The sequence below is a fragment of the Haliotis asinina genome, chromosome 16, assembly GCF_037392515.1.
Source record: "Haliotis asinina isolate JCU_RB_2024 chromosome 16, JCU_Hal_asi_v2, whole genome shotgun sequence".
Lineage (NCBI taxonomy): Eukaryota > Metazoa > Mollusca > Gastropoda > Lepetellida > Haliotidae > Haliotis > Haliotis asinina.
Genome location: NC_090295.1, coordinates 4444667 through 4459564, shown reverse-complemented (window position 1 = coordinate 4459564; position 14898 = coordinate 4444667). Strand labels below are relative to the sequence as shown.

General features: G+C 40.4%; 1 protein-coding gene across 2 annotated transcripts; it reads right to left on the bottom strand.

The window, feature by feature from the left end:
* Positions 1-614: 614 nt before the first annotated feature.
* Positions 615-13558, bottom strand: LOC137268160 (uncharacterized). 2 transcript variants are annotated; one of them, XM_067802689.1, is made up of 6 exons: positions 13444-13558; positions 11509-11612; positions 10899-10934; positions 3350-3400; positions 2894-2989; positions 615-2043 (listed from the first exon to the last, which is right to left on the bottom strand). In XM_067802689.1, the coding sequence occupies exons 1-6, from the start codon at positions 13446-13448 to the stop codon at positions 1892-1894; spliced, it is 444 nt and encodes a 147-aa protein (XP_067658790.1). In that variant the 5' UTR covers positions 13449-13558; the 3' UTR covers positions 615-1891. The 2 variants fall into 2 exon arrangements, with proteins under 2 accessions (XP_067658790.1, XP_067658789.1); XM_067802688.1 differs by lacking the exon at positions 13444-13558 and adding an exon at positions 13109-13276.
* Positions 13559-14898: the final 1340 nt, after the last annotated feature.

The window sequence follows — 14898 nt, the reverse complement described above, 5'->3', positions numbered from 1 at the left end:
AGAGACGACTAACGGGATCGGGTGGTCAAACTCGCTGACTTGGTTGACACGTCATCTGATCCCAATTGCGTAGATCGATGCTGATGTTGTTGATCACCAGATTGTCTGGTCCAGATTCGATTATTTACAGACCGCCACCATATAGCTGGAATATTGCTGAGTGCGGCGTAAAACTAAACTCACTCACTCCAAGCATGTGTGACTGAGATGTATTTATGTATTCTTCAGGAAGAAATATGTTCAAACCATTTCTCGGGTACGCCATAGTTTTCCTTGAATGCATAACACTATCCAGAATGAGTTTTGAATGACATATGTACGTGGAACTTAAAAACTAAAAACTGGGCTAATGAAAATGCATTTTCCAAAGCTCGGGACTTCGAACATTTTATTCTAAAAACCTCGGGTCTTTTCTGCGGGTTTCAAATATTTCACTCAACATCGAAACATCGTATATTTCACTCAGCACGTCTCGGGACGCCACGTTCTACTCAGGACGTACAAACTCTAATATCTCGTAACTGGGAAGAATTCTATGTCAGAAAATATTAAAACACCACTGAATTCTGTTCTTTATCGCTCTGCAGTAATCACGTGAAACAGAGACACTGACATTGACGTGACACGTTTATTTCAAGGTATAAATCAGGCATCATAAACCGTCAGTATAATACAACAATCAAATACATACGAGATTCACACGCTTTAAACAACATTTTACCCAACTATCTAAATAAACTCGTCCCTCCCTTTGTCTCTCAAGTCAGTACGTATCCGTTACGCAAAGCATCACATTTGCAAACTATAGCTTGCCGTACTGCTCTATATAACAATTCATTTCTACCGGACGCTGTGAGTTTATGGACCGAGTTACCACAAAATATTAAATCTCTTACAGATGTCAATGAATTCAAATCTGCCTTAAGTCCCAGAGCTTAAGTTATTCATTTCGATCCAAACATAGGTACAAGAGTTTGCCAAATCCCCCACTGTTGCTTAAGGTTAGGATGTAGTGATCTCACTGCCGACAAATACAACAGACATATATCAGAGAGAGAGCAGATTGTCAGTGTGGCCACCCTACTGAAGATGCACGTCATAATTTCTTTGTATATCCCATAAGAGTAAATAACTTTTATTATATTAATGGCTTTTCATTAGAAACAATCTTTTACGGTATGTCCTCCTTGAATCCACAAACTCAATCAAATATATCAAAAGCAGTCCATCTATTTTTAATTGGAAATAGTCGATTTAGCTGAGCAAACCATATACTACAACCTACAATTTGAAGAAGTCTTAGTGCTATGAATCCCGACTGCAAACGACATAAATAATTAAAACAAACCATTATGATTTTAATTATCTGAGTACATGTTACAACATCAATTTTCATTAGATATCATCTTTCTCTTATCATGATACTGTCACAAACACACACACACACACACACACACACACACACACACACACACACACACACACACACACACACACACACACAGAGGAGCTGTCTTCACATAAGTCCTCTTGTTGACCTTACTGGCTTGTTGACCAATATACTTCATGAACATTAAATCTCCACAAAGTCAGATTATGCTTGTCGGAGTACACTTTTCGCAAAAGATAAACTTCAGTGGTTTGTCTCCATCTTTTGTGAGGTCACAGGGAAAAAGTCATCCATTTGATGTTGTTGTTGTTGTTGTTGTTGTTGATGATGATGATGATGATGATGATGATGATGTTTAACGTAACAGAAAAAACATACCAGCCATGCCACGATGGCTTGCAGACAACTGAGTCTGAACAGCACAAACAGTTGACTGATATATTGAACACATCAACAGATGCTTGTAACAACATTGGCACCATCGTCACCTTCAGCTGACGTCTATGTGTGTGGACAACAGTCAATCTCTCGCCCTGCGCGAGATACCAGACGTATACCGGTTGTTGTGACGGTGCCTCCATTGCCATTCGTGATGCCCACTGTATTCAGTCTTCGGACACCATGCAACATCTCTCTCACGTCCGATGCGTCATCTGTTCCGAAAATTATGATAATATACAGTTCCAAAACGTGTACACAAGCAAAACGTAGTGCGGATGACTGACTGACTGTTGTGTAACAGCGCACTCAGTGGTCCAGGCAATGGCGCTGGTCAGTAAATAATCGAGTCTGGACCAGACAATCCAGTGTTCAAAGGCATGGGCATCGACTTGCGCAGTTGGGATGTGATGACTAGTGTCAATCAAATTAGTAAGCTTGATCACCCAACCCCCTTAGTCCATTCTTACAAACATCGGTTGCCGAAAACCAATTCTAACACGGAACTTCACGGGTAGAGGTAAACGAGGTAACCCTAATTTATATCCAGGTTTAAGAACGTAAGGCAAAACACACAACGCCTTTTCCTCTATGCGTTGACACACTCAAAGATGCAAGAAAAGCAAACCCGCACCTCGAGTCATGAGCATTCTATTCAATGAGCATTTCTATTCATCACAGCACTAAGTAATTAATGACACATTTCAATTTTGATTTGATGAAAATAGCTATTTGACCTGAGTGAAATAAAGTTGTTGGTTTTTTTGTGTGTTTTTTTTTGTTATTTGGTGCAAATAATTTCACATGACGCTAAGAAATATTTCATACCGTCCCATATTCTATACATGTGTACTTGTACTCGTTAAAAGTAATAACTTGCGTTACACAGAGTGAAAGACCTGGCATTTGTCAAATAAACTGTTTATTATCTCATAAAGATGACCACTTCCATGCCACACTTTGAATATCAAGTTGAAGCTGATTTTGTATATTAAAGATGATATTGACAAGACAGCTGGATTGCCTCAGTGATTCAACACTCTAGGCAAACCCAAATGTTCTCACCTGCCTCCACGCCGGTTGTCTGGACATAACGGGAATAACCAGGTGAATCCTGTCCCACCACGCTTATGTCTGTCCCCGGTCTTTCTGGACCCGGATCTGCACAGTGAAAAACCAAGAATACAATCTGAGCTATGTCCACCACACTAACACCACTTAGAGAATGTGAGTTTACACTGACAGTTCCATGCTGTATGAGCATAGTCTCATAACACTGTAGGTGAAGTTCATGAACAAGGAACACCATGCCATGAGCAAATGCAAGCTTACCATGAGCAAAACCTCGCTTACCATGAACTGATGGCAGCTCACCATGAACAAAACCTCGCTTACAATTCAAAAGATGAGAGCTTATTATGAACATGACATGGTTACCATGAACGGATTTAAGTTTACTATGAATAGATGACAGCTTACCAGGAACAGGGCATGGCTTACCATGAACGAATCTAAGCTTACCATGATGTGGCGTACTGTCACTTGGCCTTCTTTTCCCAGCAATCCAGTTAACTACAAGATATACAGAGTAGGAGACAGTGCAATGTGCCGCTTGAAACTGATATTCAGTGAGTGAGTGAGTTTAGATTTATGCCTCACTCAGCAATATTCCAGTTATATGGTGGCGGTCTGTAATTAATCGAGTCTGGACCAGACAATCCAATGATCAACACCATGATCATCAATCTGCACAATTGGGAACCGATGACATTTTTCTTGTAAACATATTTTTATTCATGAACATAAGTAACATGAATATGGATTGGCACAACAAGCCAACGGCTTATGTAAGTGCCTCTCCATTAACTATAATATAATGCAATCAAACATTACACAGTACAGAGGCAATGAATTATTTCAGAAAATAAAAAGCAAAAGAAACAGTACTTATTTCCACAAAGGCATTAGATCATTAACATTCGGGAAATACGTCTACACAAGTTGCATTAAAAGGGTTAATAGTAATTTGAATCTATTTGAAAGAAATACGATTTAAGTCATTATTCAAAATCCTTGTTGCTTTGTCTGGATCCTCTACAATTACACATACTGAAGTGTCATCAGCAAAGAGTCGAATGTTGCTATTGATGTCATCTACAATATCATTTGTATACACTAATAACAGTAATGGCCCTAAGACTGATCCCTGGGGGACCCCTGCCGATATTTGTTTTAAGTCCGATGATCGGCCATCTATGACTACTCTTTGTACTCTATCACTAAGATAACTGTGAAACCATTCATTTAAACTGCCACGTATTCCATAGGCCTCTGATTTAAAACAGTATACTCTTGTGTCATACTTTGTCAAAAGCTTTACTAATGTCACAGAAAACGGCGGCTACTTCTTTTCCATGATCTAAAGCACTTGCTATAAAGTCACATAGATATGTAAGTTGATAAGCAGCGCAATCTCCTGGTATAAATCCGGACTGCAAATTTGTTAAGACATTATTGTCCCGAAGAAAATTGAAAACATATTTGAATACGCATTTTTCAAATACCTTCCCAATACAGCTAGTCAGTGCAACGGGCCTGTAATTTTGACATTCATTTACACTACCCTTCTTACATGATTCTTACGATGACATGTGTCAACCTAGTCAGCGGGCACCCGTGAACGGCCACCTCCTCGTGGTGGGTGCTGGGTAACGCCAAGAGCCGTTCCAATCCCCGTGTGGACCCGGGTCAACTAGGTCCATAGCACCCCATTGCTGGTCGCAAGGAGCGACCGAATTGGGCAACCTGTTTGCCGTGGGTTGCGTCCCGTGTCGGTGGAGGACGGTAGTCTGGTGGTTGAGGGCAATAGGAGCCTGAATCGTGTTCCTGTTGCCCAACACACCACTTCGGCCCTTACTTCACCTAGACGGGTGGTAGAATCGGCCCGATTCTATCAATCGGCTGGTCACGCCAAGCCCTGTGTATGGACTTGTAAGTCATTACACAAATTTGAAAAAGTTTACTTTTGGACTTAGCACATTTGTTTATATCAAATGTCAACGACCTTTCAATATGATGTTTTGAACTTTGCCTAGAGTCTTATGCCCAGAAGGCGGTGGCTCATGGGCCAGTCTGGTAGAATTGTTAATCTTTTAATGTTTCTGCTGGAGTATACCATTCGGGTATCCTTGGTGCTGCAAGTTGGAGACCCACTTGTATTTAGCATTGTCCTTGTGATACTCCGTGGTGGGTGGGGAGCTCGGATGATGAACCATATAACCAACAAACCTGGAATACCAAACCCCTTCCAAAAAACAAAACGTCCACTGGGTAATGAAGATGAGCAAAGACCATTAAAATCTGTAGAACATTGGCCACGATTTTTAGTGCTTGAGACAGTTGACAAAACACCTCTCAAACTTAACCCTTTTGCCATATCTAAGGGTATTCAAGGCATAGCTGGTGAAGTTAAAAACGTCCGAAGATTACGATCAGGTTCTTTGCTGATAGAATACAACAGGAAACAGCAATCTACCAACCTTATGTCAACAGTTTCATTTGTCGGCGTTCCTGTTTTAGTTACAGCACATAGAACGCTCAATACCAGTAAAGGAATTGTACGAGACAGGGATCAGTTGTTTGCTGATATGACGGAAGCTGACATAGTGTTTGAGATGAGAAATCAAGACGTTATGTTTGTTAAACGGTTCTCAACACGAAAGAACTCACAAACACAACCAACCAACACGTACCTTTTTTCATTTTCAACGCCGACTGCTCCGACATCAATCAAAGCAGGTTACAGCAATATCAAAGTTGACACCTTTATTCCAAACCCATTAAGGTGTTTCAAATGTCAAAGATTTGGCCATGGCGTCAATACATGCACAAGATCTGTCACATGTGCTCATTGCGGTGAACAAACTCATACAACGGAAGACTGTGACAATGATGCTAAAAAATGTACCAACTGTTCAGGGAGTCACCCATCATACTCTAAAGACTGTCCTGTCTAGAAACACCACATGAAAATAAATAGAATTAAATTTTCCAGAAACATCAGTTTTTCTGAAGCAAAGAAACTTGTTCAGTCTGAGGAAGGCACGGAAACTTATGCGTCTGTCCTCCAGACAACCCCTGAAATAACAACCAAAGTCACATTATCTGTTGACTGCCAGACAGACTTGACGTGGTTGAACTCTGAAGCGCCTCAAATATATTCAAATGAACAGTCAACTGAAACATCTAATTCACGCTCTGACAAACAGACTCTTTCTCAAGGTCAATCATCATCTCTCACTCAGAAGAAGTCTCAAGCACAAAAACCACAAATATCTCAAAGAAATGTGAAACAAAGCAAATCAAGAACTGAATCTTCGAAAGGACAAACTGATAGGATTTCAAAGGGGTCAGATAATTCGATCCAACAATTTAATAGGTTTGGATCTCTTGAAAGAATGGATGTGGCTGAAACCATCCAGCCACGGGCGCAAAGCGTATCGCCCTCTAAAAAGGTACGGGGTAGATCCCCAGTCATACCTCCCAAAAGATAGATTCTCCAAACAATATTATACAGTGGAATTGCCGAGGACTGAAGGCCAACTTTAAAGACTTACTGCTATTGGTCCAGGACATTAGTCCATCAGCATTCTGTCTTCAAGAAACATATTTAAAGCAGACAGATAATTTCAGCCTGCGTCACTTCAATGCATATCATTCTTTTTCTCCTCCAGGTGATAGGGCCACGGGAGGATCATCCATCCTTGTGAGACATAATGTACTCCAAAGCCCTGTTATCCTTAAAACTAATCTTCAAGCTGTTGCAGTACGACTTACTTTGCATGTTACTTTTACTCTCTGCTCGCTATATATTCCACCATCTTCAGCTCTTCGGCAGGCTGATATTCAAACCCTTTACAATCAACTCCCGAAACCCTGTATTATTATGGGTGATTTTAATGGCCACAACCCACTCTGGGGTGGTACAACTGTTAATACCAAAGGGAAAGTACTGGAGGAGTTTATTACAAACAATGATTTATGCATATATAATGATTGTTCAAATACATATTTACACCCTGGCACAGGAACCTATTCAGCTCTTGATTTGTCACTTACTGATTCTGGTCTATTGCGTGAGTTTGAATGGTCAGTCCACGACGACCTTTGTGGAAGTGACCATTTCCCAACAATCTTAAAACCCCTGAACCCATCTGATGTCCCTCCATCATTTAGATGGAATTTTAAAAAGGCCAACTGGAGTTTATATGAAACTCTCTGCATTGACAAACTTAAACCTGAACTTTTCATTGATGTTCCTGATGCTATTAAATGTTTTTCTAATAATCTGAACGACATAGCTGAGCAGTGTATCCCAAAGTCCTCAGTAATTCCGCACATACGAAAACCATGGTTTAATGTTGAATGCAAACAGGCTCGCAAGGCACGGAAAAAAGCTGAACGTTATTTCCGTCGTCATCCTATGGTCCATAACTTGAACAAATGTAAAATCTTAAACGCTAAAGCATGGCGTACTTTTAAACAAAATAAACGTCAGTCCTGGCAAAACTATGTATCTAAAATAAATTCACGCACGCCGATTTCTAAAGTACGGAATATGATCCAGAAAATCAAAGGTAAGGGCTCTAGATCTAGCATTCACCATCTCAAAGATGGAGACCAGTTATTAACTAATACATCTGATATTGCTAATAAGCTTGGTGAAACACTGGCACAATATTCTTCTTCCACAAATTATGTACCTGAGTTCCAAAGGTATCAACAACAGCAAGAAAAGAAATCTATAAATTTCACTTCAGATAACGGGGAAGATTATAACGAGGTATTTTCAATTCATGAACTCCATACTGCTCTTGACCAGGCCCACGATACTGCTACAGGAGCTGATAACATATATTATCAACTTCTGAAGCACTTACCAGAATCTTGTTTAGAAACTCTTCTAAATATTTTTGATGATATTTGGACGTCGGGGAAATTTCCGTCATCGTGGCGAGATGCTATAGTAGTCCCAATACCTAAACCTGGACGTGACCATACCGATCCTTCGAATTATCGCCCAATTTCTCTCACAAGCTGCGTTTGCAAAACCATGGAACGCATGATAAACAATAGACTAGTTTGGTACTTAGAAACCAATAACCTCATAACAGATATTCAGTGTGGCTTTCGCAAAAACAGAAGTACCATTGATCACTTGGTGCGTTTGGAGTCTTTTGTCAAAAACGTTATAATTAATAAACAACATGCAGTGTCTATCTTTTTTGATTTAGAAAAAGCGTATGACACTACATGGAAATACGGCGTTTTAAAAGATTTACATGACTTTGGATTGCGAGGCCGATTGCCTCTATTTATATCCAACTTTTTAAATGACAGGCAATTTCAAGTCCGGGTGGGTTCTACCCTGTCTGATCATTATAATCAGGATCAAGGTGTTCCACAAGGGAGTATTTTGTCTGTTACTTTATTTAGCGTTAAAATCAACAGTTTATCCAAAGTTTTAAATGATTCGATTGACGGATCACTTTTTGTGGATGATTTTAATATCTCTTGTCGTGGTAAAAATATGCATACTATTGAGAGGCAACTGCAGTTGTGGTTAAACAAAATTAATAAATGGTGTCTTGAGAACGGTTTCAGATTTTCTAAATCAAAAACTAATTGTATACATTTCTGTAGACGATATAAACCACATAAAGACCCTGAACTGTTTCTAAATGGCACTGCTATTAAAGTTGTAAAAGAGGCCAAGTTCTTGGGATTGAATTTTGACTCGCATTTAACGTTTCTCCCCCATATCAAATCCCTTAAAGCTAAATGCCTGAAGGCACTTGACCTTTTGAAAGTCATTTCTAATTGTAAGTGGGGAGGGGACTAAGCTACCCTCCTACAACTTTATCGATCATTGGTCCGTTCGAAACTTGATTACGGTTCCATCGTATACGGTGGAGCTTGCAAAAGCAATCTTAAACTTCTTGATTCTGTACACCACCAAGGTTTAAGACTTTGTCTTGGGTCTTTCCGAACTTCACCTATTGACAGTCTTTACGTTGAAGCCGACGAACCATCTCTTACACAACGTCGTATAAAATTATCCTTACAATGCATTACTAGATTATACTCTAATGATTCCAATCCTGCATACAACTGTGTGTTCAACCCACTTTATAAAGATTTGTATGACAAAAAGTCTTCTCTTGTTCCACCTCTCGGGCACAGAATTAAACCCTCTCTTTCTTCGGCCGGCATTGAACTGGAAAATATAGCTCCTTTCTTCTCCTCCTTGGCAATTGGTTAGGCCACAAGTCGACCTAACATTAACTTCTTTTTAAAAATCAGAAACTAATGAATTACAATATAAACAAGAATATAATCAATTAAAAACTAAATATAGCAATTACAAACCCTTATTTACTGATGGATCCAAGGATGGTGGCGCAGTGGCTTGTGCCACTGTCATTGGATCCAGAACAATATCTTCTAGAATTCCAGATAACAGCTCTATTTTTACTGCAGAAGCAAACGCCATATCAACAGCTCTCAGATATATTCAAAGACACCCTAAACGTAAACAATATATAATCTATTCCGACTCTCTTTCTTGCCTTCAGGCTATTAAAATATTTCTTGTAAACATCCACTTTTAATAGAAATTATTGAATTGTATAATGATCTTGCTACTGGCCAATACGACATCGTCTTTTGTTGGTTACCCAGCCACGTAGGCATTTCAGGGAATACACTGGCTGATCTTGCTGCCAAGGCGGCACTCAACAAATCTGTGACTCCACTTCTTATTCCATATTCAGATTATAAATCTACAATTAGATCTTATATCCGTGATCTAATGCAGAAGAAGTGGGACACCCAAGTGGGAATAAATAAATTACATGAAATAAAACCGTATATTGGTTACACCTACTTGGGTTGTCAGTCCAGATTTGAGGAGGTCATTGTCCATACGCGGTATACACATGAGTACTTGTTAAAAGGTGAGGATCCTCCGTTTTGTATCCCATGTGATGAAAGAATCACAGTCAAGCATGTTTTGCTTGACTGTGTTGATTATTCCATCACAAGGGATAACTATTTTACATCACGAAGTATGAAGGATCTTTTTAGTAATGTTAGTTGTCATTTAATCATTGCGTTTTTAAAAGAATTAGATCTGTTTCAGAACTTGTAAATAGATAAACATTTTATGATTGGAAGTTGAATTAGCAGATAACATTGTTAGTGGCTGTATCCTCGAAGGGGGTTGAAGTACCGTAAAATTATTGTCCTCCTGAGAGGGTACGTAAGTCCCAAAACATTTGGAATCAGATTTAATCTTCCACAATTTTTAGCTGTAGTATATGTGTCATTGTAATTTTTGGCTAATCTTGCATACAGTCGCCAGCAGCTGAGGGATGGTGTAAACCCAGCTAGGGTCCATGCAGGTAGCAGAGGTACTGTAAGTCCCCATGGCCCCTAGTATGGTGATCTACCCTCTGTTGTTGGCGATCTATGGCCTGTTTTTATATTGTACTGTCCCAATAGTGATACTATTATTTTTTAAGTTTCCACACTAGTTTTAATAATAACTGTGATCATCTAGTGGTTTTACTGTCCTTCGTCGACAGGTTCTTCATAATATGCATATATATTCTTTTTGTCACGTATGTTCTCGTCGCGATATGGCTGCAATATTGCCGATGTGACGTTAAATATTAACTCACTCACTCACCTAGTCAGCGAGCCTGACCACCCCATCCCGTTAGTCGCCTCTTACGACAAGCATAGTCGCCTTTTATGGCAAGCATGGGTTGCTGAAGACCTATTCTACCCCTCACCTTCACGGGTCGACATCCAATGATTGATGGAAAAACAGACCACATTTAAGTAGCTGAAATGGATATTGGTGTTGTACAAATATTAGCGTAATAAATAATAATAATATTAACATGCTTCATGCATAATACACAAATCGAAGAAGGGACAAGAAATGTAGAGTCTGTACTCTTCACACCATACACTCAAATTTGGTGTCTTCACAGGGTATACTCACACACAGCACCGAGAGAGGTGAATACCTTCACCAGTGCTGAAAGTAAAGAAAGGTGAAAATGTAAGACAGCATGTTTGAATGACACCTCATTGATGACACTAAGGGATAACACCAACAGCTGACACTACATTGGTGACACCACTAAGGGATAACACTACAGCTGACACTACATTGTGACAATACATAGATGCTATTGGTAATCAGTCATCAGGTAAATATATTTCAAAGGTTTTACAAGGTGAGGTGAAATGAGGTTTAACGTGGTACTTCAGAATATGTCGCTTATAAGACACCGTGCATGTGTGTGTATGTGTGGCTGCTTGTACAAACTGAGATACCCTGATATGGCTAAACATAAAGTACCCCTCTCAAACATATTATACTGACTCCTAGCCGACCAATCCTTGTACCCATTAATGCAGGGGCCAACAAATACCATCTTTTGGTATGACACGGGCGGGAATCGAACCTGTGACCTTCCGCTCTCTGGGCGGACGCGGTCTGTTTAACAAGGTACACTAAGACACGGCGACCCATTACACAAAGACCCTGGTATCCCCAGTACTGTAGACTTCCATAAGGCTTTAAGGTTATCTCAATAGACACCTACCTGCCAAGGCAGTGCACACTGTGAGGACAGGGCCCAGGATGATTCGCTGTGTAGCGAGGAAGAACGAACCTATATAGGTAAACACCTTCATTGCAGTCTGGAGACTGTAAACAGAATCAATGGGCCATTAGGTAATAGATGTAGTGTTTAGGTAAAACCTGGTGTGATAATACGCGTGCGTTGTTGGTGAGCTGGGAGTGCCTGTCATTGTGTGATTCATCTGATTCAGTTATTGAATTCAACAGATTTACATACTGATTCAATGGTGGTACATACTGATTCACCAGTTTTACATGCTGATTCAATAGCGTTACATACTGATTCAGCAGTGTTATATGTTCATTCAACAGTGTTATATGTTCATTCAACAGTGTTATATGTTCATTCAACAGTGTTATATGTTCATTCAACAGTGTTATATGTTCATTCAACAGTGTCGAATCCAGAAGATGAAACTCATGCTGTTGTCAAGAGGAATTCAGCCCGTGAATAAACTCACGTGCAACCAACAAATAGCAATGAAACAAGATATAACTAACCATTTTATCCTAAGTCTGATACAAGCCACCACAAAGGTATTACAGTAGTGGTACAAATACAGAGGCAATACAACACAAAACATTTATTATTGATTCTACCATGACTTCAATAAATATTCGATTGTGGCTGGTTAATCGAAGTCATTCAGAGGTATATCATCACGCGCAGGGAGACGTTTCTATTTGTTAAAACTGGTTATAAAGATATTCCTTTGTGCACAGCGCTGAAATGCCATAAAGTGAAACTAGGATATCGTAACGGCAATGAAGGGGAAAAAACGAGGGAAACATTCCATTTGCAAAAACGACAAGCAATACACTGAAGGCAACAGAGGCCTGCAAATATTTGAAACTGACGGCCCGATACAGTAACAACCGGCGCTGGGCCTCAGGGCCGGCGGTTATTTCGAACGCTGTGCCTACACACCAATTCACATACCCAACTGGCTAGTCCTAGGCCAAATGTTAGAAAAGTCTCTATCTTTTAGGATCTCTCAGCAGCAGTAAACGTGTTATTCAGTAATTAGTATGACACCTCCCACCCGCCAAAAATTCTTGTTGATGTGGAACTAGCTACAGGAGGTATCAGATTACTAAAAACTAACTGGGTTCAGTCCACTGTTGAAACAGTGTCCACATGTTCATAAACAAACTGCTTGAGAATGATCACATTGTCTAATGTGTGGTGACAAGCACTGGTGTTCAGCATGGTCAAGATGCAGTATGGGTGATAAGGCTGGGTGTATCATATTACCTGATGTTCATGATATCTCTACATTTGGCCTAGGAGTATGGCCTCCAACTCACCTGCCAATAATACCCCCTCACCCACCCACCCACCTACCCGCTAACTCACGTACCAAGAACCCAACTCACCTACCTATCAATCAAATACCCACAACCAACCACCTCATCTACCCACCAACTCACAACCTATTAGGCCACCATCTCACCTACCCATCAGCCCACCATTTCACCTACCCACCAACCCACTCGCTCTACCTTTCACTAGTCATTCATCAGTGTTATTGAACCTGTACTGACAAGGCTGTTAAACATACCTCATGTCAGACATGGAGGTTCCACACTTCACACTTGATCATTCCAAGTCCTCGCACCTGCCCTCCCAGGCCCCTGTCACTGCCGTTGTTGTAGTTTCCCCATTGATTTATCAATACATAATCACTATGGTATATCGCATCTAAGACAGAGAGGCCTTTTCACCGGACACTCTCTCTCTTCGCTTAGTTTACACCACGTGACAAGGAAGTAATTCTTCGCCATGTTTACAAACACCTGTCTCACAAAGCCTCTCACGGGTATCGTGCCCTCACATGACATGTTATAACTGACAGACGTTACCGACTCACTTTTCATGAACAGCTTTCACATTTACCTCATTGTCAGTGCCCACGTTGACTACTGTCCCGTCTACGTCCACGACTACACAATAATTATTCACGGGGACGATAATGACTGCCTTTCTTTTAATAGCTATGACGTCACAGTCTGCGCGCAACCGTGGCGAACGCAGTGTCGGACAGGGTTGTGAAATCTTGAGTTATCTTAGGAGACAGTAGGGAATACGTGTTCTACCTCCAGTTGTTGGGAATGTACTTCTTGTAATTACGGATTAAATGATCGAGTGTTTGCTTGTTTAACGCTGTTCTTAGTGATACTCCAGCTACATGACGCCAGTCTGAAGACAATCCAGTGACTGACATCATGAGCACGAGTCTTCGTACTTATAGTCGGCTTTTGTGGCAAGCATTGGTTGCTGAAGACCTATTCTACCCCGGATCTTCACAGTGAACCTTCACAGAACCTAGCTCAGAAATATAGTATTGTGTTGACGAAAATGAAGGATTACTTCGAGACCAAACTTCTTTAGCCAGTTATACAGCTCCCATACTCAAGCAAGTCCAGCAAGCAGGGTTATCCTGCTCACGGCCGTACATATAGTGCGAGACCCTGGGGAAGACTAGTGGTTAAAGCGTTCGCTCGTCGCCCCGAAGACCCGGGTTCGATTCCTCACATGGGTACAATGTATGAAGTCAATTTCTAGTGTCCTTCGCCGTGATGTTTTGCTGGAATACTCCTAAACGCGTCGTAAAAGTAAAATTCATATATTCACACAGAGGTGCAGTAGGAATACCAGGCTGTCTGAGAGCATTGCTGTGAACGTATACATGGTACTAGACAACACTGGACAGACGAAGAGGCGATGGACAGACAAAGGAACAATAACATTGCCATGGGCTAATTGATGTGACCACCAGACACTGCCGAACGGATAACCAGTTGATGTAATAAATGTCACAATAAAGATTGCTTTGGTACGAAGTGAAGTAGTCTAAATTACCCTAAGTGGATGAACCTCAATACTCTTCAAAAGTTAAGTAGTCGAAAAGCTATAATTTTGAAAGATAATACCTTGTTAAAACAGACAGGCATGATATCAGACTGTCACAATACTGTTCAAGTCGTTCTGTGTAGAGGACTGTTGATTCCAGTTATGGGTTTTGTTGATTTGTCTGGAAGCTCAAGTACTGTTGACAAAACGGACCAAGAAGCGTTCAAGTGAGGGCTGTATCTAGTTTATAGTCCTGTATAGGGGATCTTGTTTAACACAGGATGGAAAATATATAGAGAAGCTGTATACTGATAGCAATTATATCAACACGAGTTAAGTTGCAAATATTCGAGGGTTGCCGAAGATATTTCTACTTTTATCCAAACATGATATATCACAGAATGATATATTTGATATCAGAAGACACGAGGGTGAGATTATATTCAGCCTAAATAACTCTTTCCTTACTTTCAATGAAAAAAATGTACATCTCGGAAC